Raw genomic sequence first — 27,692 nt, forward strand, 5'->3', positions numbered from 1 at the left:
TAAGGATAATCCATACCTTTAACAACAAATCCTCCAAATTATGAATGTCAAGCCTAGATCTCAAGGATGGAGATCAATTTACAATTTGACAAAACTATTGAATTCCCCAATCAACAACATATCAGAGCAGAAATTGGCCTCTCACCAGAGCAATAACATTTCGATATGCCAGTAAGTCACCATATACAACAACATTGTTACACATATCCTACAAATCATTTCTATTGTATACTGCTCCCCGGTATCCATCACATGGTCATGCTTCTTACGGTCATCTCTTTCAGAGTGCTAACAGATCTGTAGAACAACTTAAGATTACGTCCAACTTTGTCCTGCAAGGGCAGCCAAAGATATTGTTTCATTTTCAGAGCACACCAACCTCAACAAAGCCAAGCATGAGAAAGAAGTAGATCCCAAACTTCTCAGCAAGTTCAATAGAAGTTTGTATATTCACCTGGCCCAATTTTGCTTACATACATACATTAATTTAAAGCTGAGCTAATGAATTGAGACATTTATATGAGTTCTGTACCTCTTTTAAATGCTCTAGCCTCTCCAATAAAGGGAGTAGTTCGTCGGAAAATGAAGACAAGTCTTCTGCACAAGCTCTACAAATATATGAACGTAATGGTGTTTCAGACTTCAAAAATAAAACAGTAAGAAACAAAGTGTTTGCAAAACCAATAAATATTCATACTCATCGTGGAAATGAACAAGGAGAATAGTGATGGCACATTCAGCAACTTGGAGTAGAAGTGTTATAAGCTGGTCTCGGTTGCCAGCCATGCAACACAAATCTATCATTGCAATATATCTCCTACAAAGAGAGAAACAGTCTAGTGGTTACCTACTGAAAATGCTGTTGATGAGTAGATACTACTCCGTAGATAGCATCAACCATTGATACAATATAAACTTACGATCATTGCAGGATAGCTAATGCATGATACAGTGCCTAGTAATAGCATGACAACACATGAGAGAAAAAACTTTACCACAGTCAAATAATGATGTACTTGTATATTTTCGCTATTGTCATCCCAAGCAGAATAAAGAACATTTAGTCAAGGGACCAGGAATATTTTTTTACTTCTCTATTATGTTTTCCCCTTCAAAATGTGCACATTATTGCTGAGATGTTTGAATGACAAGATAGCGTACATCTGAACCAAGATTGTGGGTAAGAATCCAGAAACAAAATAGAGTGGTACCTTTTACGGATGTTATCGTTGGGCGAGATGCAATCTTGCTTCATGCATACTTTTATTATCTCATCGACCTCCTTCCTAGATAACTCATTCAAATCACGAACCTGTAGGATGAAGCAGACAAATTAACTCTTGTGAAATCAAAGATTGAGAGCATACACATAGTTACTTTCAAATCCAAAGAACTAAACCACCAGATCATTTCCATCAACTCCAGATATGTATTCAACTTCCAACTACATATTCAGCGGATATGCTCCTTACTTGGAATCCGCTCTAAGTAATATATTTAGTGTCAAGGTAGCTTAGCAAATTAAATACCTTATTCAACAACAAATATTTTTCTTCACCTACTCTCTCAAGAGCAAGTGTTACAGAGTTCAGAAGATTTGAAACCATTTGTAGTGTTGGTTGCTGCTGACCAAATTTGTTGTCATCACCGTCTGAAATCTGCAAGGTCAGGTTGCAGAATGTTATCAACAATGTATGAAAACATATAAAGCACCAAACAATTGGACTCTGCATTTGACTTTTACATGGTGATACACATATAACACTACATTGGTCACTTAGTTCAATTCCATAACCCCCTGCATTGATTTGGCAGTACTCCCTCCGTCCGGTGAAAAGTGTACATATAGAAATTTTAGGACAAATTATGAAGTGGAGTAAAAAATGTATCGAGAAGATGCAAGCCACCATCTCTCTCCTCTTTAATTAGCCAACCCCCAATGAGCTAAGTGCATGTAGAAATTAAGAAGACCATGTGTAGAATGTTATTGGTCTTGATTACCGTGTGATGAGAGAAAATCATTTTGTTCTACTTTAAAGTGCATTGGGAAGATAGACGTACACTTCTTTGTGGACAAATTTTAAAGCCAAACATACACTTTTCACCGGACGGAGGGAGTAAATGCCAAGTGTTATGCAGGATTGCAGACAGCCATATCACATGATAGAATTTTTGTATATTTATTTTGACAATATCATAAGTTTATGTGTTTACCAGCATATTACTTCAAAATAAACAATCAAAGTTCCATACTGGAGACCACCAAAGCAACTATTAGGGACATGTGCAGTAACATGGGAACAAAATTGTTTTTCTTTCACCGCCTTTTTTTAGAAATACCGAGTAGAAAGCAGCATAGGAGTTGCATTGAATATAAATTTATGAGAGAGACATCACAACTCACAAGCCTCATGCCTAATCACTACAAGCACGAGTTTATTAACTAACAGAATATTATGAGCAAGGTTCTAACCAATCAAAAAGTAGGATGACTGCAACCAAATAGCAAAATCACCAAAATACTTTTTTTCCTTTATTGTACTTAAACCTGACTGTACAGACAACACGACCATGAACAAAAAACATAATAGGGGTTTAAACAGCATCACTTACTTGAAACCGCATGTTCTTCTTTGTAGCCAGAAAATATAGGTAAGAGATTAGGCCAAAGCAGATACCAAATAATACCAACTCTGACTTCTGATTCTGGTGGGCAGTGACATTTACATGTATTAGAAGAGACCCAAGTGCATAAGAGTACACAAATAGAAGATTAGGACTTGCCTCAATCATATTTGGTGATTGAATGAAATTCAGAGATCCAAAATCAAGACTAAAAAGAGAATGCATCATGGAGAATAGATCTTGGACATAGCTGCATTCATCATTTTCCTCGTATGCCCATATCTATTAAGTATACAAAGAAGGTGAACCCACCATAATGTAGAAGACAAAAATCAAATGAGAAGCAAATAACAAACCTTGCTGAGAATAGAAACCACCATATTAAGCCGCTCCAAGCTGAAGGCATTAGCTCCAGATATGTTCTCTCTTAAAATGCTATTAAAAATGGACTGATGCTGCTTGGCAAAATCCACTATCTCACGTACAATTTTGTTCTTCACCTGAATCAAGATTTAAATTTCTAGTGGAACAGAAATACAGAAATTTCACAGACTAACATCAAAGCAAAGGATGCGTCTCAAGTAGAACTCATCACGACCAATAGCCCACGGTCCCCATGAAGAACATTGATTATGCCCAATGCTACTTAGAAGGAATTGCTATTTAACTTAAACAGTAAAATGCCGCTGAAGTTATGTCACTGCAATGGTCGATTGACAAAATAGCAAGACTAGAGCAAGATCGTTCAGCTAATCATATTTAGCCATCGATCGTCATAATTAAATACGAAATAATGTAGAAATACCTAGAAGTAGTGCGATGTACTTCATGTTAGCGTATAGCTCATCAAAATTTATATTTCTAATTTTTACTTTTTACATTCTTTTATTTAATGCTTTTTTGCAGGGCCATCACCTGCCGATACGACTATCAAAAAGAAATTGAACTTCACAGAGATCAAATGCCATTTAATCTTCATTGTTTGGTTCTCGTGCAAATAATTTTTTCCCCAAATGTAACTAGGCATATGGCATGAAAAAATAAGTGGATACCCAGAAATAGTACACATTTATGTTTCCAAATGCTCGGTGCAGATGACATGAAGAAAATGTGGACATACTGACCTCAAGAAAATCAGCTGAGTCCACGAGGGATGTGAAAGATGTGATTATCCGCAGTACTGGTGCAGTAAGTGACCACTTCTTGTCAATTTCCCCAGCTCGTTCCTTCACAACATTGGAGTTTAGCCTTGAACTTCCCTGATAATATACAAATATTGTAAGTGCATCTGCATAAACAATAAGCATTTAACAGCTAAATGGTACAGACTTCATAGCACACCTTTTTCTGATAACCCAAGAGGTTGCACGATGAAAGATTTTGTAAAGCACCCATGGATAACAAAATCTGAGAGCCATGTTTGCCATAATGGTGAGTGATTCTCAGAAGTAATGAAAACTGAGCATCAATAGTGCAAAACCGCTGTGAAAACTCTGATGAGCATGACATGTCCTACAAAACAAAAGAAAATTGATGAAACAGGACAGTAGGAAAAGCAAGACAAAGAACTATAGGCAGCAAACTTCATTGCTAATGCTAATTACAAAACCACGAGCGCACTGACAATAAACGAAATCTTTCAAAGAGAAACTCCACTAAACTTTTCCACACAAACCCCATCTTACTGTGGCTGTTCATCTTTAATACTCCATGTGCACAAAAAGACAAAGATAATGGAAAATAATGCAGTTATCAGGCTTCATAAAACAATAGAGATATGTTATCACTGCCTTCTAGAAAAAAAGAACATAGGCAGAGTTCCTCGTTTCAGACAGATAAAATAAAAGCCATAAAACAATCAGACGTAAGAACATTTGCTGTCGGACCATATCTTCATGGTTCAGACAGATAAAAATAAAAGCCACAAAATAATCAGATTTAACAACACTGGCTGCCAGACCCAGGGACGACCATATCTTGATGGTTTGAAACGGCCAATAAAGCAACCAACATTTATCCAGAAAATCCATAACAATTTCACCTTTAAATTCCTATCCATGTGTACCTTTTAGTAAAATGGAAGACACCCCTGCTTGAATTGCACTACCCAAATCTGATATGGTGGCCTAGACTAGTTTTACTTCCCATTGTCCTATTTTTGTACTAGTTATTATTAGATACACTCCCAAGTGGTAGCTCTATCCCACATAGAGAGTGACAAGGAAAAAGAAAAGCTTCACAACACAAGCACAGATTCATTTTCAAAGGAGGTTAGCAATAAGTCAGTGGCATAAAATAAAATAATGCCTAAAACTAGCCAGCAGATTCTCAAAAAAAAAATTACAACAGTTGGCAACAAAGTCTGCACCTTTGACAAATAGTTGCTAACATCAGTTAGACATGATCTGAGAATTCCTCGACTTTGAAGCTGGTTTAAGAAATACTTTTCATGGTCAATACTAACTAATGAATCAAGAACATAGAACGAAATTGCTTTCCCAGTTTCACTCCCATGGATAGCATCCTTAGTAACCTGTAATAGAACAAAATGAAAATGAACCATATAACATTCAACAATGTGCTTAGTAAATGTAGTCAACTTACAATAAGACATGAACTTTCATGAATATTAGGGTTGGTGGACAACATAAGAATACAGTAATGCACACTTTAGTAAGTATAATTGGAGAATGTTGTATTTAGGGTCCAAAATCATCTACAGAAGACCAGAACCATGTTGGTGTGGTGATGACAGGCAGAGATATGCATATAAAAAGTTTACACAGCCGCTTTGATTGAGACTAAGTGGTGCAACATATCCATGTCACAGATGTACAGCAAACTTGCAATACCTTATGCTTCTCTTCAACATAATCGCGATAGAAATTTTGCCTAGATCTCTAATTAGAACATAAGGCCAGAGAAAGGAATGCTATCCAACACCAATAAGAGCATCATGTAAAGCATGACAAATAGTACAGAAAATATCTACAATTTATCCAAACAATTTGGTCAGGCTAGCATATGGCAAACTTAGCCTAGTGTCAACTGAATAACTGTCAGTTGTCACTTCAGCTACCTGGCCTTTGAGTATTATGGCCCCAAGCAACCTCATATGCATCTTCAGACATGACAGGTTTTCAAAGAAAATTCAACTGACTGGTGCAACACATCAAACAAAGCATCCATTATTTTTTATTAACAGAAGAATGCCTAACCAAATCGATGACCGCTTGAGCTTCCTTCCTTATGATAGCAAAGTTGGCACGTGCTAATTCACTTTGCTCCTTCAGAACATTTTGAAGAGTGAGTTCATCATCATCTCCCTCCTGTTCTTCAAGTAGCAAGAAACGGATAACTGACGGAGGAACATCAGAGTCGAGAATGCTACCACAATACTGGAAGTAACTCAATAGTAATGCATATTGGCTGCAAAAGACAATCCAAAGTCAGCATTTATACTGGAAAAAGGAAAGAACAAGTTGGATAAAAAAAGGTCCTTCGTGCTCTAGTCACCAATGATGGTGAAATTACCGTCTTCTCAAGGTTTCAGACGATTCATTTCTCATTATTGCCATAATGAGCTTGAACAACAATGAGTTACAGGCTGCATTTGACAACTGTTTTGCCGAAATAATGTCAAGGCACGTAACTGCATCAGAATCTGCACCAGTTGGGCATATGAATCTTTCATCCCGCAGTTTAGCCATACAGGTCAGTGCTACCTTGAAAATGGCCACATGAACAAATTTAAGTAGTCTACAGAAGGTACGGTACTCGATTAAGAGAATGATAATTGATACAGAGCAGCTAAAGGACAAGTTACATTGGTTAAAATATACGCCATTTTCACTGAACAGTCTGGAGATGATGTGGCACCCAATGAAGCATCAAGCAGCCTGCAGCATTGTGTCCAATATGATTGTTACACTTATCAAGAACAAGAGTTTACATTCTACGAGAAGAGAGGCCAAATTTATAGTCAAAAAAGAAGAGAGGCCAAACTCACTCAAACAATAACTGTGAACGATTCTCAAGCAATGACATCCTTCTTGATACAGCTACCTGAAATTAACAACAAGTGGGTTACTATATCAAATTTCCAACAGAAAAGATTAAGTGGTCAGGTACACACACAACTCACTTCAACAATTTGAGACCAGCTAGTTAACATGTGAAGCTGGGCTGCCTGTTCTTCAAGATTTTTGTTATATCTCCAGGCCCATTTCAGCATATGATGGAACGATTCTTTTAGCTCTCCTTTCTCAGACTCGCTCAATTGTGTGTGCAGTTCTTGTGACATCTGAACATCAAAAGAAGCAACTTGAAGAACATAATAATCTCAAAACCCAATATGAACAGGACTGAACACGCAACCTGGATAAGCTTTTGATGGAACGCATCCAGATCAATCAGTCGATCACCTCTCTCCGAAAAATAATATACACCGCCAAATTCAGATGTTGCAGAATTCCGTAGGATCTCTTCAATCTAAGAATCAAAAAACTGATGAGATACCAAAAAACAAAATAATAATTTCACAGGTTCACATGCACACCTTCGATTCAACTCTCAGATTTGAAAGCAACTGAGGGTATTTCATTGAAGTGTCTGGACATCTGAACTGTACAACTTCAAGCAATTCCAAAACCTACATGAAACAAATAGCACATAAGATTTTCTAGCTGACAAATTGTCAAGACATCTTACTCTCACTGTTAAGGAATAAAAGTTCAGCAAGTCCGGATACTTCTGAAGTTTTGCGGTGTCCTGAATGGTGAACCATTCAGGACTGCTCCATGTGCAGGCATGAGTTTTATTAACGCCGGTGAAGCATTTGCACTTCAAGCCACCTCTGACTCTGTCGTTCACTGCTCAGTGGCTAGGCCATCAATAATCCCAAATCATTGCCAAGTCTAAAAGGCAATCCAACCAGCCAGTGATGTTGCCACCAGATGGTCCCTCGTCAAAAGAAGCTGTCTTTTGTGGTCCATGGTTCACTCAATTTTGAAACCAATGTTCTGGGTATTGAGCACCTAGACTGCTCCATAATTCGCTTTTTTGGTCCAAAAATATTGGCAAATTTGATAATTTGCCACCCCTTACCTCCCCCTTTCATAATTTGCCCCCCTCCTGAGAATGACAGGTGGGGCCCGGGCCCGCCCGTCATTGAGACAATGGGTGGCAAATTGTGAAAGGGGGAAATAAGGGGTGGCAAATTATCAAATCGCCCAAAAATATTCTCCATGCATAATCTTCTAAGCTGATGTAGTTGCACAGGTGCTAGAAATTTCTAATAGATTTTTGATTTCATGTATATGGTACCTAGTGAAATAATGGCCAACTAGGGGTGTGTTTGGTTGGAGAACCAAGCGGAATGGAATGGAATGTCATGGTTCCATCCAACTGGAATGGAACAGGTCGATTCTTCTGTTTGGTCGAAAATAGTAAAGTATAATGGAAAGGTTCCATCTCGGTGTTTTGTTGGAGAGATATCTCATCTTCAATAGGAAGGGTGACATTCCCCCCCTCACCCCTCTCTCTCTCATATGCTACGTATAATCTCAAGTTCTCAACAATCATAACTCGGATGGTAGCAACAATTAGTGCATACAACCACACAAGTCAACATTAAGAACAGATCGAGGTTTTCTCGATTTCAGCAACAACAAAAAAATCAAAGGTTACTAATGTGACTAAAAAACACTATATCTTTACTGGAAACAAGCACCTCAAATAATTGACCACACCATGCTACTTCCTAGTGCACCTGAGAAGTAAAATTATACTCCCTCTGTCCCATAATGTAAGACGTTTTTTGACACTAGTGTTATGGGACGGGGGGAGTATAACCTATGATCCAAACTTCCAAAGCATCTCGATAGAGAATGCCGAAACTTGATCACTGGAACATGCAAGAAAACCAAGGATGCCTCGAATAGCACTTAAATAATGTAAACTGTCACATTTAAATCTGGGAATGGGTTTTGATTAACTGGGGCCAATGGTTCGGTTTTTTGCTCTGGGCTTAATTGGTCCGGGTTGTGATGGGCCAGACTGTTATCAGTTTGGTTTGGTTTGGGTTTACATAAAAACAAGTTGGGTATGGCTGGGTGTGGGTCTAAATGGTTTGGTCGCTAACAGTTGCAAATCCTGGTTTAGAACCGGTTCTTGAAGTGGGTGTATGCACGCGACGTGACGTGGCTGGTCACACATGTATGTACGCAACGCGACGCGTCTGGATACATACGTATTGGGCTGCTACTATGGATCAATTAAGCTACTAGCTAGCTTGCTTGTTTCTTGGTTAGCTTTGTACATACAGCAGATTGATTTGGTTTCAACCCAAAACTAAGAACTAGGTTAAACCCATAGTTTGAATAGTGGTTTGGTTTTGGTTGAGGTGGACAGGGCGTACGGTTTGGTTTGGTTTTGGTTCTGCGTGATAATTGGAGGTGTGGTTTAGTTCTGATTCAAACTCCGCGTTGACTGGTTATGGTTTAGGTTTGGTTGAGTTGTATAACCATTGCCAGGTTTAGTCACATTACATCTAGCAACCTCGGGTTCGCAAATCAAGAAAAACAGGCAAAACTTAGAAATGGAAGTTCTGGGAACATGGTTCTATATCCTTGCAGATGACTCATGATAGCAAAACAAAGTGACGCCACAGAATCAAGCCGAGGCGGGCGGACGCACTCCTCTTCCTCTGTTCCTCAATGATGGTGAGCTTGATACCCTTGCCCTTGGGCCAAGGTTTTCGAGTCGACGAGTCGTTCTGGGGTAGTGACTCTTGAATAGTCGACCCTGTAGTTGCGACTAGTCGCGACTCGTCGACGTCGACACGTTGTTGAGTCGACATTTTTTATGACTCATCGACTAGTCGACGGCTAGTCATTCAACTTAAAAACAGTGCCGTAGACAGGCTCACGAACGATGCAGTGTGGCACCTGCTACCGGTGTGTCTCCTGGCGCAAGAGCACCTACAGAGATTCCACAGCGCAGACGTTGACTTCCCGATGGATCTTGTGTGTGCTCGCCTTGCTGGGCTGCCACCCAGGTGTGGCCACCGCTGGCCAAAACCAGCCCTGGCCCCCTGCCTCCCCCTTCCACAACGTTTGCACATCGATGCTTGAGGTGTGCCCACGGGAGAGAGGAGGTGAGTATGTGAGAGGTTACTGGGTGAGAGGATGGCGTGGTGAGATTGGGAAGTCGCATGAGAGCACAGAACATAAGATTCTAGCAAGAAGAAGACAGCCCGGCTGATTTGGTGTTACCTCCGCATCTGAGGTGAATATTCCTCTGTGTGGAACCACCTCATTGCACTCCACTCCTCCAACCAAACAGCCGGATGGCCCCAAATCTGGAACCAACTCGTTACAATCCACGACATTCTCCAACCAAACACACCTTAGGTGTGATACTAGCTTATGGTTACTAAAAGGAACTGACAAAAATGCAGGCAGGCAGCGAAATCAAGTTGGACTATTAAAGGCAGCAGCAAGAATTATATCTAGGACGATGATCAACGAGTAACACAGTAGCCACCGTATTTCCAGCCATATTTCTGTGGTTTGTTGGAGCTAACCTTATTGTGACTTGAACAAGGAAGATAAGTCCAAGTTGGGTTCGTGCCAGAAGCTGCCAGCAATAGCTAGCTAGTTGCCTTAGTAGTGAGTAAGAAAGGGCTGCAGCAAGCAGTAGTCAAAGCGAAGTTGGAATTTACCTTAGGTGTCAGAGTTGTACTCTTGTTTTGGTAGAAGATACTGATCATGTGCTAGCTGTATAAGAGTAGTCTAGCTAGGTCGGTTTGAGTAAAGTCTTATATAAGGACATGCGCCCCATGGATGTAAAAAATAAGCATTGGCTGCTAAGTGAAAGAGCAAGGGCATCTGTTGCCCAGAACAACAACTTTCTTGTGTGTGTGTCTCCAGAAAGAAAGAAGAGAGGTTCAGTCTGACAGCCTTAATGGTACCAACAGATTTCGAGGCGCTTTCACTAAGAGCATCTCCAACAGGCGCGCCAAACTAGCGCCGCGCCGCAAAATCCCCCCTTTTAGCGCGCGCGCAACCGGAATAGTTGCTCCAGTGGGCGCGCAAACCGCGCGCGCGGCATACGTAGTCTAGCGCGCGGGCCGAAACGCAATCGCGCGCCGCTTATTTGCCCCTCCAGCCGCGACGCCGCCGCCGACCGCGCCACCCGGCGACCGTTCCGGCGCTTCCCCGGTCTATCCCCGCCCCGCGCGCGCTTTCTCCGGCCCCCCTCTAGTCCCGACGCCCCGCGCGCGTGCTAGTCCTCCGACGAACAGCGCCCGCGCGCTCGCTGCCGCTCGGCGCCCGCAAGGTGTTCGACAAAACGCCTAGAAGGTATGTATTGCTCAAAAGCCATGAATTTCGTGCATGTTGATTGTAGTTTTGTATTTATAGCATAGTATTCAACATTGTAGATGAGTTCGTCGTATGATTCTTCCGATGAAGAATTTGATATGGAAGAGGAGGATCTTGCAATGATCCTAGCTATGCATATTAATAAAAAACTGAATAAAAAACTGAAGCACGGTGGTTCGGTTATGGGTCGTAAAAAATTTGGAGGGATAGGATCGATGCCCACAACAAATTGATCAGGCATTATTTTGCGGAGAATCCCACATACCCCGAGTCGTATTTTCGTCGCCGGTTTAGGATGAGCACCGAGTTGTTCAGGCGCATTGCAAAGAAACTAGCGAGCCATGACCGCTTTTTTCAGCAAAGGAGGAATGCCGCCGGAGAGCTCGGGCATAGCACCTTTCAGAAGGTGGCAGCCGCTTTGCGTATGTTGGCATACGGTATACCGGCTGATCTAGTTGATGATCACTTGGCTACGGGTGAGAGCCAAGCCATCATGTGTGTCAAGCGCTTCGCAGTCGGAATTGTGCAGGTGTTTGGCGAGGAGTATTTGAGATCTCCCAACGCTGAAGACGTCGCAAGGCTTTTAGCGATGAACAAAGCTCGCGGTTTTCCTGGCATGCTTGGCTCAATAGATTGCATGCATTGGACTTGGAAAATTGTCCAAAGGCATGGCATGGGCAATTCCACGGCCAAAAAAAGGGTTCCACTATAATCCTTGAAGCGGTGGCCGATCAAGAGACTTGGATTTGGCATGCATTCTTTGGAATGCCTGGATCTTTGAATGACATCAATGTTATCAACCGGTCAGCACTGATGAGTAAGATTGCAAATGGGGAGTTGCCACCGGTGCAGTTTGTAGCAAATGGCCGTACATACAACTATGGCTTTTATCTAGCGGATGGCATCTATCCAAAATGGCAAACCTTTGTCAAGCCGTTGAAAAAGCCAGAAGGTAAGAAAAATCTTGATTTCCACAATGCTCAGGCGGCGGCTAGAAAAGATGTGGAGAGAGCTTTTGGGATTTTGCAAGCCCAATTTGCTATTGTGAGAGGACCGGCTAGATTTTGGGATCAGAAGATGCTTTGGTACATAATGCACGCTTGTGATCATGCACAACATGATCATCGAGAATGAGCGTGGCCAAGATGTAGACTACTCTCAGTATGAGCTCTTGGGACATCCCGTGCGAGTGCGACGAAGGGCTGAAAGGGTGGCCCGTTTTGTTGCCTCCTATCATGCCATTCGACGTCCCACAGCGCATAATGATCTTCAGAAGGATCTCATTGAGGAGTGGTGGGCATGGAATGGACGACAAAGAGCATCATGATTTGTGCGTTCGTTTATTGTATTGTTGAACTATTTGTTGTGTTTAATTGCACTATTTGTTGTATTGAACGATAAAAACTGTTTGTTTGAGTTGTAATAAACGAAATTGATCTATTTATTTTTGTTTGTTTTGATCTTTTTGCTTCTGTTTTCGAATGCATATGTTGTTTGTGCGAGTCGTGCGCGCTGCATTTTGGCGCGCTGCTGGAGCGGCGCACGCGCTGCATTTTAGCGCGGCTGCTGGAGCCAGCGCTGCGCGCCGCGCCAAACCAGGCGATGCGCGCGCGGCATATCTGTTTTTTGCGCGCGGCGCGACCGGCGCCTGTTGGAGATGCTCTAAGAAACTAAGGGCTCGCAATAATTGCACAGAGCTACAATGAGGTAATAAAAAATAGGTCCTGTCCCCAAAAAAAAACATTCCATCACAATGGAGATAACATCATACTTATCTAAGTACACATGTCCAACTGAATGCTAATGGTGACATCAGTTCCCTGGACATTTTGTAGTTCAGTATAATCCGTACACTTGGAGGCGGAAATCAAGTTCAACTCTCATAACCAGATCATCTTCTAACAAGCTGCATTTAGTATGAAAATATACTGACAATAATCCAACACACACTAGATCACAGATTTACACAGGCACTACCGCACAGAACTATTTCTTCATTCAAAAAACAAGCAAGTCAACAAACAAAAATAGCAGACATCAAGCATTACCTTGTTTCTATTCATCAGCCCACTGCTAGTGCAAATGGGAGTGCCAGGAGATTGGAACATGCTTGCATTCTTCATGTTCTCAGCACAGTGACCAAAAGTATCATTAAGAATAGCCAGACAAGCTTCCCGATACACAGATGATGATATATCAGATACATGTAGTGCCAATGCTTGTATCTTTAGTAACCACGCCCTCTGAAACCAACAAACTACAGTTTAATAACACAACAAATATACCAACAAGACTAAAATAGCAGTCAACCACCAAAACCAATAATATCCTGAAAATCAGCCATTTGGTTTCGCAGCTGATATATGATTGCTAAGTAGCAAAACAAGATCTCCAATAATCCAGTTGTTTTCCCATATCCCATCCGATAAAAGAATTGTGCTGTCAAATCACTAGCACTTTTCAGTTATTGCAAAGTATTAGCAGTTCGGTAGTGTCCAAGTAGTTGCACAAATGCAACAAATTACCTGAAATGGAGAATACCTGAAGGTTGCTATTAAACTACCTAGCATGTCCCTAACTTACTGTTTTCAGATTGTGCTTCCTACATTTCATGACAAACTATAATTTTATATTCATATATATATATATATATATATATATATAAAGAATAATTCAATGGAAGATTTAATCGCTCAATGGATTGACATCAAGTTTTTACCTAGATTGGTTCTCAGTTTTGTTAACTATTCAAAAAGGACTTTTAAAGATTGATGATCGAGAAAGATTTTTTCTACAAAGAAATCAAGAAAGATCGATGTGTAGAGATTTTATACCTCATGGAGCATGCTGATGCGAAGAGCTTGATTATTGTTCCTTTTGGGAAGTGGTGAAACACCGATGGTCCCAACATGCTGAAATCAGTAGGCAAGAAAACTATGAGTTTCAATTTAAGCATTTAACTATGTTGATCGAACAGTAGAAAACAAGAAACGAGAACCTTTGAAAAGAACTGGTACTTCGTTGTACTCAGGAGATCCATGACAGGTCCACAAGTTAAAGGATCAAGACATGACTCGTACATCAGCTGAATTCAGACAAGGCAAATGATTTTTTTTGTGCAAAAAGGCAAAAATTGTAAAATAAGATTATCTGATTTCTGTCAACTCAGAAAACAAACCTGAAAACTGAACTCATGAAGTAAAGCATTTATATCTGGCTTTGTCACCTTTTCGAGATTGTCAAGGATTATCTTTAAACAACTGTAGTACAATGATAGTCAGTTCATCAAGAAAGTACATCACTATATGTAAGCATGTGGCATGAATTTAACCTGTAGTGGGATTTTGGTTTTAGAACAGTTCGTTCTATAGGTCCATTGACATCAAATCTTAGGAGTAAATGTGTAATGTTGGGAGCTGGACGACAAATATTGTCAATAAGTAGCTGCATGAAACATGTCTAGCAGAGTTAAAAATGACAGGTATATTAAGTAGTCCGTAAGAGAAACTCAAAGAAAGCTACAAATAGCAACCTGCAGTATTAGAACACCGACGTCATCTTTTGTGTTCTCTATGACCTGGAAATCGTCAAAACGGAACTCCAAGCAAGCAGCATAATCCTCAATTACAGATTTAGCAACATCTTCTTTCAGAAGCAACTGTACAAGCCCAACTATTCTAGAACTGTCATGGAAAGAAACTAGTAAACACATTGGCAATTTGCATATTTCTCTTCAGTAAATTGTAGATTATAGGGAACGAAATGCAGTACAAGCCCAACTATTCTAGAACGGTCATGGGAAGAAATTAGTAAGCACATTGGCAATTTGCATATTTCTCTTCAGTAAATTGTAGATGTTGATAGGAAATGAAATGTAGTCTCCAACATATAGCAAGCTGAAACAGGCAGCCGGAAGCAAAAAAAATGCAAGTAATATGGATTCCCAAGTGAAAATTTCCAGAAAATACTTCTATCAAAATATTAGAGAAAATCCATACCTCAGGATGCCCATAATTTTTATTGAACACTGCTGAATTTGAGGAAGATAATCATATCGAACAAACTCTAGCAAAGATATAATTTGTCTATGATTTTGAGATAATATAATGTCCAAGGGCTGCATAATTCAAAGGAAAAAAACAATCAGATAGAGAGAGGAATGACCAACAAAAACTAGAAAATGACATAAGAAAGAATAAAAACCTGGTAGAGTGGACGGAAAACATCAGCAAGAACCACATCTCTCTCCATTACGAGAATAAATATTTCAAGTGAAAGATGGACAGCTTTCTCCAGAAGAATCCCGTAAGTTTGGGTAGTCCGTTCATTAATAAGAGTGTCAACACCCATTAGTATGATGTTCATAATATTGCGGAATGCAACCTTCCCACACATGAAATCCTGCACATATGAAGGTTGTTGTGTACAAGTTCATGAAAAATCTTTAGATCTTTGAAACAATGTCATCAGAGATACACCATAAAGCATAAGCAGCAATCAGCTACTGGAGCAAAGAACATGAGTATATTATATAAATTCAAGAGCACAGAATGTATACTCATCTGCTTTAAACCTTTGTTTTGTTGAGAAATATGCAGTCAAGAAAATAAATCTGTACACTGTAATTGACATTGATAAGCATGAGAATTAACAAATTAAATCAGATAGTATTTCCTGAAAAGAGTTTTCTCTCAGATCATTGCTAAGATGCACGACATACGAAAAGAAAGCTGACAGCAAGCCTGATGACAAGTGCCAGAGACTATCTTCCGGCCTTCAATTTCTAAACACGGTAGAGGAAGATCTTTGTTTTTTTTTGTACTTTTAGTAGGGTCTCAAGAAAGTTATCAGCCACTATAATCAAGAAAACTATGCAATACAGCATAATGCCAGATGACCCTTGACCAAAATAAAGTGAAAGGCTACTACAGAAATATAATAGGACATACTACTGTAGATCAGTGCATTGGGCAATGAGTAAGGACAAAAGTTACACACCGTTCACAAGGGATCCAAACGGCGAAAAAGTTGTGATGAACTCCCAGGTACAATACTGACATGTAAATTATATAAGATCTAAGGGCAAAAAAAATGGACATACTTTCACAAGTTCTAGCACCGGGAGCTGTTTCTCGACTGAGGCATTTGATGTTGAAGGCCCAGACGTGTTAAAAGCAGCATAAATATCATCATCCTTTATGTCGTACATGCGCAAAACCCTGGATTCGAACAATAGCCAACTTATTTGAAGAGCATAATAATTGCATTGTGTAGCAGAATAACTTCAGTATAAAAGAAACTTCCATCAACAATAAAACTGCTGAATTCTCTCACTAAGGAAGATATTTCCCACTGGCTAGGATAACATAGAGGAGTTATTTCCCACTTGCATATAGTTGGTCTTTCAATACAATATAAATACGCCTCTCCCGACTGTTCGCAAATAAACAAAATATACATAAAGAGAGAGATATAAATCATTATACTCACATATGAAAGTGCTCCAAGCAGGCCAGTGCTAATTCCCACTTTTCCCGAGGGTCAGCATAGGCTCTTTGGGGAAAAGGCCCAAAGACATCCTCATATACAAATTTAAAGATACCCATGAACCTAGAAGGAAAAGATATTACTATCCAAAATGTTTTAAGTACAGAATAGATGATGATGATGATGATGATGATGATGATGATGATGATAACTTACCTCCGGCCTTTGTCACTTATGTTTCTTTCTTCTGCAATGAGAGCATTGACCAAGTTGAGAAATGATATGGTTGATGGATAACTCTCCCTCCTTGCTTCAACTTCATTCAACTCAAACCTCATGTCATAGACCTATGAAAAATACTTTCATCAACAATGAAAAACATTAACCGAGCTACTTACACCTAGTATTATATACTCCCTCCGTCCGAGAATACTTGTCATCAAAATGAATAAAAAGAGATGTATCTAGAACTAAAATACATCTAGATACATCCCCTTTTATCCATTTTGATGACAAGTATTTCCGGACGGAGGGAGTAGGAAATTAGTAAGAACTCCATTTTACCCCCTCAAGTTCTCAATTCATGCCCAACAATAAAGGGCAGCCCGGTGCATGTAGCTACCTCTTGCGCAGGGTCCGGGGAAGGGTCCGACCACTTTGGGTCTATTCTACGCAGTCTTTCCCTACATTTCTGCAAGAGGCTGTTTCCAGGACTCAAACCCGTGACCTCCTGGTCACAATCCAGAAACAAAACCAGGTGTTCGACACCCTAAGACTATCAAAACTGGTGCAAAATCACTTGTAGGCTGGTCATTGGCTCATTGCCATGTTGGCAGCTACACAACTGGTACTTTGCTGAGCTCCTCTCCTTTGGTGTACCTCTTCTATTCACCAATTTGGGCTTGCCAGTGACCAGAAAAGTGCCACCTCACTTTCTGTATCAGACCAGCGTACTAGACTCAGTGACTTGACTAGGTTAGCTAGCCGGCGAGTTGAACTCCAAGTTGTTGACTTGGCTTGGAGAAGAGAGGAAAGATGAAATGTAAGGGGGAAAGGAAGGGAGCAGTGGTGGCAGTGTTAACAGCTCCAACACATAGGTCATCATCCCCCCTGCATACGTACAGAAGGAGGTGAGCATGCTCACGGCCACAACAAGAGCAAATGGAGGTAACGGATACATGTGTGGTTCCGTTGCCTAGCTTTACTTTTGGCAAAAGAAAAAAATTAGACGACTAATCATCGATTAATCCACCGGTCAGAGAAGCAGCCTCGACTTGGGCTCGACTCGACTTGCGGTCCTGGTTGCGCAACTGGGTGACTAATCATCGATTAGGCGCTGTTAATCGGAGATTCCTGGTTATCCCACTTGAGGAGGCACTGGACCAGGAGGAACCCACGCCGTCAAGCTGCTGCTGCGCCCCCGCCGCACCCCCCACTGCAGCAGCAAGAGAGGAGGGCGGTGGCAAAAGAGCTAAGGGAGTTGAGACGTGAGAGATCCATCTTATGGAAGTGAGGACTGAGCAGTGGCGGCTTGGTCACAGTTTCTCACGGAGTTAGAGCAGAGAGAGATAGGGGCTTGAGTTGACGGTGCAGATTAATAGTTGTAGCATCCAGTGGGTCTTGACATTGGGAGAGGAAATGGGACTAGCTGGGCTGGCCCAACAACTAACGGTCATCCTCCCTATTTTTCGTATTTGTTGTTATTAGGTATGGTATTTGTAGGATATAGTAGTATCGACTAGTAAACGATCAGTCATGATTAATCTTAGCTAGTCTCGACCAATCCACAAGCCGGTACCCCCACGAACTCCACTTGACTTTACGACTTGTAATCTTTGCTTTTGGCAAAGTGAGGTAGGACTTCCTTAATTCCTTGCTTTTGAGGAAGAAACAAATTGATCACCTCCACTAACAGTGATTGCATTGCCCACTTGCAAGTAGCAAGGGTAGTCAAAGGACGCAAATATGCCTCAAAATAACCAAAAATATGCACTAGCATGCTAAACAACAGCAATATGAACAAGCAAAAATGTAATTACCAAGAACTACAGTCCATTTAAGTATATTATATCTTATATTCTTAACATACAGGACAGAGAATAGGAATAATTTATTTTCCTTCACTTTGTATTGCTTTACAACAAGTTAGAACTCAAGTCGCTGAGTAGCAAATATAACCCATGTGAGGTAAACATGAGTAATTTCAAAGTGAACTTTGGGGGTACCTGTGTTGCCGCATGCTGCCCAGGTGGTACCGTAACCACCGGAAGATCATATTGTTCAAGATAACTCCAAACAGCATCTTTCAACTGGGGTGAAACTTTGACAAATGCAGTGATTGAATTCCGCAAAGCCCCCTGGACATGAATTAGCACAAATTATGAAAAGCAACAACAAAAAAAGATGCCAAAGGTACACATGTAGGCATAAAAAAACATGTACCTTCAAATACGGGGGCACATTTTCATAGCTTAGAAGCTTAAACAAAGGTTCAATGTCAGGGAACCATTTTCTTCTTTCAGATGGATTTCCATTTTCCACCACCTACAGTATGTTGACAATTTCCAAAAAAACCGGAAGTGAGTATTCCTTCGTAACCAAAAAACATATTCCCTCCGTTCCAAAATAGATGACCCAACTTGGTACTAACTTTGTACTAAAGTTAGTACAAAGTTGAGTCATCTATTTTGGAACGGAGGGAGTACTTTTTTAGGCAAGCCACAAATAGCTCCTTGCTTCAGAAAGAACATATCTAAGAAGCAGACTGAGACAACAGAAACAGATTAATTGAGAAACGGATGCATGTGCTGATGTGCACAAGTAATAAAAGCAGCATGAATTTAAATATTAATACATCATTGGCAAAAATAAACAAGCCTATAGAAAAGACAGTCTAGCTTAAATACAACATATACAGAGAGGAACATCAGGCGAAGAACAACTCGGACCATGATAGGCAGCAGGGATCAGTGAGATAACTTAGAACTAAGACAAATGTTTTATTAGCCTTGTTGAAAATCCTACTATTTCGGAATGCCGGTAATAACATAAACAAGGGAAGTAGTTAAAAGGTTAGACAGATTGAATTTGCTAACATATAATCTTACTATGATTTCTCAACTTCACTAGAAAAATATACGCTTGACAACATTTGTCCAAAACTAGAGAATTACAGCATGTATAACATGTCAGGGGAGCTAATACTGAAAAAATATAAATTTGAAAATTTCCAACTATGGAAGATGATATAAGGCACAAGAATAAGAGCAGCCGAAATTGCAAACCTTCTGAAGGACAGCTAAATACGCAACAAGTGCCTGTGCATCTCCCTCTGGAAAATCAGGCAACATGCTTGTGGAAGATTGTAGGGATTTCTTAAACTTCTCTTCGTAAATAGATAAGCAATCAAACAAAGTGTTCCATCCAACTGAGCGGTAAATCTTTCCCTGGAGCAATTCGTATACCTTGGCGGCACCAACGTCACTGGAAGCCTGAAAGTCCAAATAGTTCAGTCGGAGCACAAGATGGAATATTCAACAGATCAGTAAACATTTTGCATACCAAAGTACTTAGAAGTCCAAGGAAGGCCACGAGGGTTTGTGTATTGGTGTGATCTTCGCCTGCATATACGACAAAGGTCCACAGTTCCTCGTTTCCATGCACTAGCTCAGGCTCTTTCTGATGAGAACACAAAAGGATAGAGTAATCACAGAAACAAAGTTATCAAAACTCAGCTTATAAAGCAACGAAAATTATCATGTGAGCACTTTTTTTAAACGTAAATGTGAGCATACTTGGAGGTCCTTTTACTGACAACAATTAAAAAGTACATAGAAAGAGATAATAAAGGCAGTGAAGTTTCTTTAATGTAAAACAGGAATTCTATGTTAAGGTCAAGCAATTGATACAAAAACATTCATACAATTGTCACAAAGGCAATGGCTGGTGGCAGTTGCTAGATGAAACTGGTCAAGAAGAGGTTTGCTGAAGCCTAAACCTAAACTCAACTTCGAGAAAACATTGATTAATTCAGTCAGTACAAGCAGTGTGTCAACTAGCTTGACCACACTAAATCCAGGTCAAATTACTGCAATTGGCAACAACAAAAACAAATTGCAGATCTTTGAGCATTACAGACATCAATATACACCAGCAGGTATTGAATTGGATGCCTAGGAATCTAGGTGCACCAAACACTTCATATTTGTAGATACAGTTTCCTAACCAATAAAAATAAAGGTTGCATCTAACTAGGAAAGCAAACTGTGGTTTGAGTCAGTATTGCTGGAGTGGATGGAAATATTGACAGAACCATTATCTGTGATTTAAATAGTATGCCAAATCTGTGCAAAAAAATCCCAAAAACATGCACATCATACATAAATAGTTTCATAGCTTTAGCAAAGAAACCGAAATCACACATCATATCGTATGGTGCACAGGATAGTTAATGACTCCTGTGTCTTTAGGAAACACTAAAGTACTATAGCTAATTATACAAATTATCATAAAACCAAGAAGACAAGGTTAAACACCATGACATCACGCTACCTCATGTACATTTTCAGGTCCATACATTTGACTGGAAGAACGTATAAATGAATGAAGCAATACCTGATAGATTTCTCCAACTAGTTCCAGTAGGGATACAAAAGGCTGGTTAGTAGGCTGACCAATCTGCTCCCCACTTATATTAGGATCTTCTCTATGATCCCATGGTAGAGAGTATGGGCTGAGAGCATTCATTGCTTTTTCCTTGATTTCTTTTATCTGTTAAAGAAGACAATGTTATTGTTTTCTTTTCCTTTTTCTGTAACAAGAGTGACTAAAGGTTCTTAGCACGTTATAAGCATTGTATAACAGTTACTAAATAATGATCACATTTGGTTGTAACAAAGAAATTAGAAATCATGTTGTGGCAAGTGTCAACATACATTGAGGAACTATTCTAACCTTATCTCTAGAAGTCGGATGGGAGAGAAAGCACATCATCAACTTGTGCGCATAGCCAGTGTACATGTAAACAATGTCATCATCGTCATTCTGCGTCAAATGGAAAGAAACAGTGATATATTACCTCCATATCAAAAACTATTCTTACACAACAAATTTGACCAATAATATCAAAAAATGAAGATGGCCAAAAGAGATGTTGATCTCACTTTGCATGTGCACAATGGCCCAAATCTACATACTTCTGCATGTGTTGTGGTCAGATTTGGCCAAATTTTGATATGAAAATGGTAGCATTGTATCGACAAAATATTAACCATTACTTGGCATCTAATGATAACCTCAGCTGTCCATATTACAAGTATTCATGAACAATAAAACAGCAAATAATATAGATGATTTGTTCACCAAGGCGCTAAGCAACAGAGCAGCGCCTAATCAGCTCAAAGTTCTAAATGGTGCGAGGTGCTGGTCGGGCAGCAGAGGGCTAACTAGCGCCCAGCTCACCTAGGTGGCCAACTAGCTAAGGGGACTCGAGTGCAGGAGGGGAAGAGAGAATGGCTGTCATCAAGATCAAGGCAGCAATGTGCCCTTAACTGCCATGGTGTCGAGCTCTTTCTCATCATGCCGTGGCTCTGTGTGTGCAGCTGAAAACCCTAAGTGTCCGTTTGCATATTGAAATTGAATTGGTCTACTGAAACCAGAGTACCAGTTCGATTCATGTGAAAATGGGAGCATCCCATACTTCGATATTATTTTATTGCGGTTCAGGAATATTATCATGGAAATGAAATCACAGCCTGGTTCCATTTTCTGTTTTCTTGCTGGCTATCCATATATAAGCCTAGAAACTCATGCCACTCTTCCTCTTCTCATCTTCCCCTTGCCCAATTCCATCCATGGCCATTGCTTCCCTAGCATCTTGAGTTGCGACTCTACCAACATGACCGAACTCTGGTAAACTCACCCTGCACACAATAGAGATTGAGAACTTTTTCCTCCAGATGTAACCTCAAGAGATGGAGACGGCAAGGTAAGGGGAGGTGCAGATCTTGAGCTCACCAGATAATATGCAGGAGACTCAGATTCGGATGACAGAATCTGCACCCATCTGCTTAATCGGCAAAGACAAAGAGGATGAGGTGGCACCTGTGACGGGGAAGAAGAGGGAGCACCGACAATGGGAAAGAAGAGGTTGTGGGCCAGCAATGGGGAAGAAGAGGATCAGGTGTCTGCAGCGTGTCACAGGAGCTTGGCGGCAGTGGTGATGGGTCGACATGAGTTACTGAAGGAAATGAGAGGTGGCTGTTTCCAAACGATACAGAGTGTCAAGCTCGCTATTGGTCCTAGTTGTTCAGCACAGCCTGTCGAATTGGGCTCGAAATCCGGTCCTGGCCCTGCCCATCCGAACAGCAGATATGGATGCGACACAACTCCAATTGCCAAATTCTCAGCTCAATTCCAGCATCCACATGGGGTGTACGGGCAAGTGTAACATCTCTCTCCTCTCGATCTCTACTTTCGTCACATATTCTTCAAAATTCCTGCATTTTTAGTGGTGCATCAAACACATATTTTGCATATTTTAATATTTTCTTTAACGCCAGTTTCTGCAGAACAGTACAAATGAACTGGACAGCATGACACTAAGGCCCCGTTCGGATGTCTCTTAGCTTCATCAAATCCACGACTCCGGCTTCATGCGCCAGCTTCCCGTGAGGAGCTGTGTCCGTTCAGGAGGATGTGGTCAGCTTCTCCCCACACTGCATGGGCTGTGGATGGTCTGCAGGCAGATAGCCAGTTAGGGAAGGCAGATGGAGACATGGGCTACAGGCCCAATTTGGGGTGAAAGGCATGGATGGCTGTGATGCATCCACCTCGCCATATCCAGTGGCTACTACGTCTTCTTCCACCTCCGTTCGTTGACATGGGGCTTCTATGGTTCCTCCAAATGTGTGCCAGCGGCAAGCCTCACTACAGCACGCCTCCTCCTGTAGGAGAGGAAGGCGACTGGGATCCGGACAGCCTGGGACGACGACTTCAGGTGAGCTCGGGGGAGAGGAGAACGACAGCGGGCAATGGGGGTGGCGGCTGCCTAGGGTTAGCGCGAGAGGAGAGGCGCTGGCCTCGGTCTGACTGGGCAAGGTCGAGGGTGCCTTCTAGCAAGATGAGACGGTACACACAACTTCGGGAGGGCACTCACACATAATTTCGAGCAAGTCCACGCTTCCTCTTTTGGCGAAGCTGGGCAAACGCAGCTCCACGAAATGACACTGAAAGAGGCATGGGCTTCACGGAGCTGCAGCATTCGGGCCAGCACCACGCGCAGATTTGGTTAAGCGCGGAGCCAGAGAGGATCCGAACAGGCCCTAAGTTCCCATATTTTTCTAAGTCATGTGTTTTATATGTCTAGCATTCTAAATGGCCCTAAGGTGACACAGTTGTACAAATACAAATACTGAATGAGAAACATTTATATTCTTATGTACAAAACAAGCTTGCTGTGCTCAAACAGTGGTGGTCATATGGTTAATTGGGTATACCATTACCAAATCAGAATACCAGATGGCCTCAAGAGTGCAGAGTTGCCATACCTGGTAAGCAGCTGCTTGCATAACCCGCTCCCGTAAAAATTTAAAAGCATTCAGGCAACAGATAATATCCAGACATGACCAAATATCAGTCACAGCTCTGGAGGAAGCATTAATGACTGAGTCTCTTGCGCTATTTCGATCTTGTGTTAACATCAAAAGAACAGTCCATGCAAGCCGCACAACACCAACAAATCCTTCAGCAGTTGTATCGTTACATGTCTTCATCACCTGGCATGACGACAATCCCAGCTTGCAATGAGCATAAATTTTGCTATATGTTCCAACATAGATTAGTTTAATATGTAAATATAAGTATATTTTAAAAAAGCTTACTAGTTCATGAAATTCATGTCTGAACGAGGAATCAGACGATGGCAAAGATGTTTTCTCATGGGAATTACTTAGGGCGTCAGAAACAAAAGTTATTACAAGAGAGAATAGAACGCCATAGGTGATCTGCAAAGGTAAATGATAGTTATGCATTGCATCACAAGTTGAGAACACAAACAATTAAAAATTGCACAAATATCATGTCTACAAATGTCAAAGTAACTAATTAAAACTTCAAACCTGAAGCTCAACAGTAGAATTTTCATTTACTTCAGCAGCGCAGTCTTTTAATATTGAAAATGTATCCTTAACCTCCTTGGGACCTACATGAAGTTGCAGATCATTAGTGGTGGTTCGCTTTAACTTGAAGTGAACAGAAGGATAAACCTACATTTCCAGTCCAGGAAGGCTAATGAATAACAATGATTCATTTCCCTCAGAAAGAATAACAACTTAAGTCATCGCGCAAGCGTATCAGAAGATCATAGCAGGTGATATGGAAAATTCAAATTCATATTGCATTTAACTCACCCATTAGTTTGATAAGTGCAGAAAGAGCAAGGCAGTGACTCAAACTTAATCTCTCTCGGGAGACAATGGCACGCCTCTCGACAAGAGCTCCTCTGAAATCAAGCACATAGCACTCAGAGCTTGGTCGGCCAATACCAGATGGTTCTTCCCGGTTAAGCTCCTTTATGGGGAAAGAGATCAAACTGTCAGTGGCCGTTTTTCAATAGAGTGAAAGAGAGATGCATCATAGAAATTAAAGAGAAATGACACCTGTACTAATGCATCATCCTGGAATGAATTGTTCAATACGCTACTCCTATTATTCAAACTTCAAAGATAAACGGTGCTTTGGATATGGCAGCCCGTGATATGTTAAGACAATCACTTTCTGTAATAGTAATGTATTGACAAAATAATGTAAATATCTATAGTATGGAAGTACTTCTGGTGGTAAATCAAATGGTACTAGTTCGCAGTGTCAAATTAGATGGCTCTTTATTTGTGGACACGGTATGAGAAAACTGGCTACACGTTTTCAAATGTAATATATATTTTTTAACAGAGTAGACACTAAGATATGACTTTTATGGTCTGACTAGGAATACAACTACAAAAATTTGAAGGGGGCAATGCCAGCAACAGCAACAGCAACAGGGCCAGGTTATGGTGAAGTTGATGCATAAGCCCCCTCCTATTGTCCACTATTTTAGTTGATTTTAAATTAATCTTGAAGCTTGAGCTCAGCGAGAGCAAACTCCAACTCCTCATAGGAGGAGGGGGGAGGTACACAAAATCAGCAATTCAGCATATGAAGCCTGTGTTCATTTTTTGCCACTGGAGACATATGTATGTTCCAAAAAAAATAGAAAGAACCTGTAGATGTGTGTGTACTTTATGTTGCCTGCAAATTTTCATGAAAAAAATTGTGTGCCCTGTGCATAAAAAGGCAGAAAAGCTAGCAACTTTGCGACTAAATTCAGTTGCCTCACATGATTGTAATATAATATATGTCAATATTACTTGGTATTTAAAATGTGAAGGATGCAGCATATGGCATATTCAAGTTCCATAAAGTCCAACCTTTACAAGGGTGATTATCCGCTGTCGGAGACCGTCGCTAAAAAGAGCCTCCATTTGATTTTGGATTTCGTACATCAGATCAGCATCAAGTCCTTGGTCAAGTACAACAGACTACAGAAGATAAAGAAAACCAATGAAAGCGCCCTTTAATCTCAAATTCCGATGTAGCTAGGATGAACTCGATTGGTAGACTACCCGCAACAAAATGTACAGAGAAGTTATCAGATCTCTCCTCTCCATGTACCAAAGGCCAGCTGCAAGCCTATATATTTCCAGTGGCTCCCGGCCATATAGAACCCACTACAAATCACAACAAGGCATGCATGTAAGGTAAATGGTCAAATACAAACATAGATAACATGTGGACATAAAGTAAACTTTAGTTCTGCAAATTGTACCTCTCTGTTGGCAGAAACTAGCAAGCGAACACACTCAATTTCATTAAGATTGAGTTCATCACTCAGCTTAAGGGCCTGAAAAAATCATAGATGCAAATCTTAGCATCAACAAAGCTACCAAAAAGGATGCCAGGAGCCATACTACAAACTGAATGTAAAGAATCGTAAGTATAATTAGAAGGTATGAAATTACAGGACACGTGAACAACAGTTTTCTATGGTACAATAGGCACCTTGAGCTAAGACGATTGTACACGATCTCAATTGAGCGCCATAAGCCAAATTCACAACGCGTAGGTTTAAAAAATTGTGCATGGCCTACCAAAAGTAGACCCGTCTGTTCATGCAACATTGTTGAATAAGCTACTTAGCACCACAATCACCACCTGAGAAAACATCAATCCAACCCGTCCTTACAAAATCCCAACAAAATCCGTGCATTTGCAATCACTAATCCCACTCAGTTATCTACCACAGTCCACAGACTAATCAAAGTTACAAGGAATCAAGAGCTAACTGTAGTAAGGTGTCATCTCTATTCGTGAGCTCCAATTAACAGCACAAAATGTCACACAGTGATCAACATAAGCAGCATATATAACAAATTATGGAATTTGCACACGCTCCTTGCATGTCTCGAACCAATATATCGGGACTGAGGGGGGAAACTTACAGTCTGCACGTCGGTGTCATCGAGCGTGATTGGTGGCATGTCCGAGAGCCGAACCTCCTTGGCCTCCACCTGAGTTCGATCGGACGCCTTTGGCACCTGCACGCGCGCACACGGCAGAGACACCAAAGCCAAGCCGAATCAAACCGAGCTCACACCAGACTAATAATTATACAACGAGGAGGGCACAGGACGAACCGGGTAAGAGAGGAGCGTGCGGAATGCGGGGGCGGCATCGCGGACGGCGTGGAGGAGCTCCACGCGCTGCGCCGGCGACGCCGGTGCGGGACCGAGCAGCGCCGCCTCGACGACGGCCAGGAGTTCGCGCGGCGGTGGCGGCGCCATGGCCGGTGAGCTCTCCCGTCGTAACCCTATAAATCGGCGGTGGCCGGCGGAATGGGAGGGGGGCGGATTAAACCCTAGGGGAGCTCGAGGCGGGCTTCTGGGTTTTGGAGTCGGGAGTTTTGGGCTGCTTATTAGGGCATCTCCAGCCGTTGGCCCTCACGGGCGCCTAAAATCGCCGTCTGAGAATGAGCCGGCGCAAAAATTAGGCCTGAGGATGAGTTGGTCCTCAGCCGCCGGTCTCAGGGCCGTCCCAGACACGTTTTAAAATAAAAGAAGTTCGGCGAAGTTTGGCTTAAACACGATAAAATTCGGCCAA

The 27,692-nt window shown here is 41.2% G+C and overlaps 1 protein-coding gene across 1 annotated transcript; it reads right to left on the reverse strand.

Annotated features, from left to right (window-relative positions):
• LOC125512371 (nuclear pore complex protein NUP205) lies at nt 1–27,492 on the reverse strand. The gene is made up of 44 exons (XM_048677463.1): nt 27,230–27,492; nt 27,035–27,130; nt 26,362–26,436; nt 26,159–26,263; nt 25,964–26,074; nt 24,905–25,064; nt 24,614–24,696; nt 24,377–24,499; nt 24,044–24,271; nt 21,450–21,539; nt 21,111–21,266; nt 20,058–20,174; nt 19,781–19,987; nt 18,939–19,040; nt 18,722–18,853; nt 16,713–16,843; nt 16,500–16,619; nt 16,111–16,228; nt 15,213–15,410; nt 15,008–15,126; nt 14,542–14,692; nt 14,341–14,453; nt 14,188–14,269; nt 14,008–14,094; nt 13,844–13,921; nt 13,058–13,252; nt 7,184–7,276; nt 7,003–7,116; nt 6,770–6,928; nt 6,635–6,690; nt 6,452–6,524; nt 6,160–6,350; nt 5,844–6,054; nt 4,994–5,158; nt 3,967–4,137; nt 3,750–3,884; nt 2,982–3,125; nt 2,785–2,907; nt 2,614–2,706; nt 1,530–1,658; nt 1,212–1,312; nt 698–817; nt 533–608; nt 1–332 (listed from the first exon to the last, which is right to left on the reverse strand). The coding sequence occupies exons 1-44, from the start codon at nt 27,374–27,376 to the stop codon at nt 249–251; spliced, it is 5,562 nt and encodes a 1,853-aa protein (XP_048533420.1). The 5' UTR covers nt 27,377–27,492; the 3' UTR covers nt 1–248.
• Between the last annotated feature and the right edge of the window lie 200 nt (nt 27,493–27,692).

Source organism: Triticum urartu, chromosome 6 (assembly GCF_003073215.2).
Source record: "Triticum urartu cultivar G1812 chromosome 6, Tu2.1, whole genome shotgun sequence".
Lineage (NCBI taxonomy): Eukaryota > Viridiplantae > Streptophyta > Magnoliopsida > Poales > Poaceae > Triticum > Triticum urartu.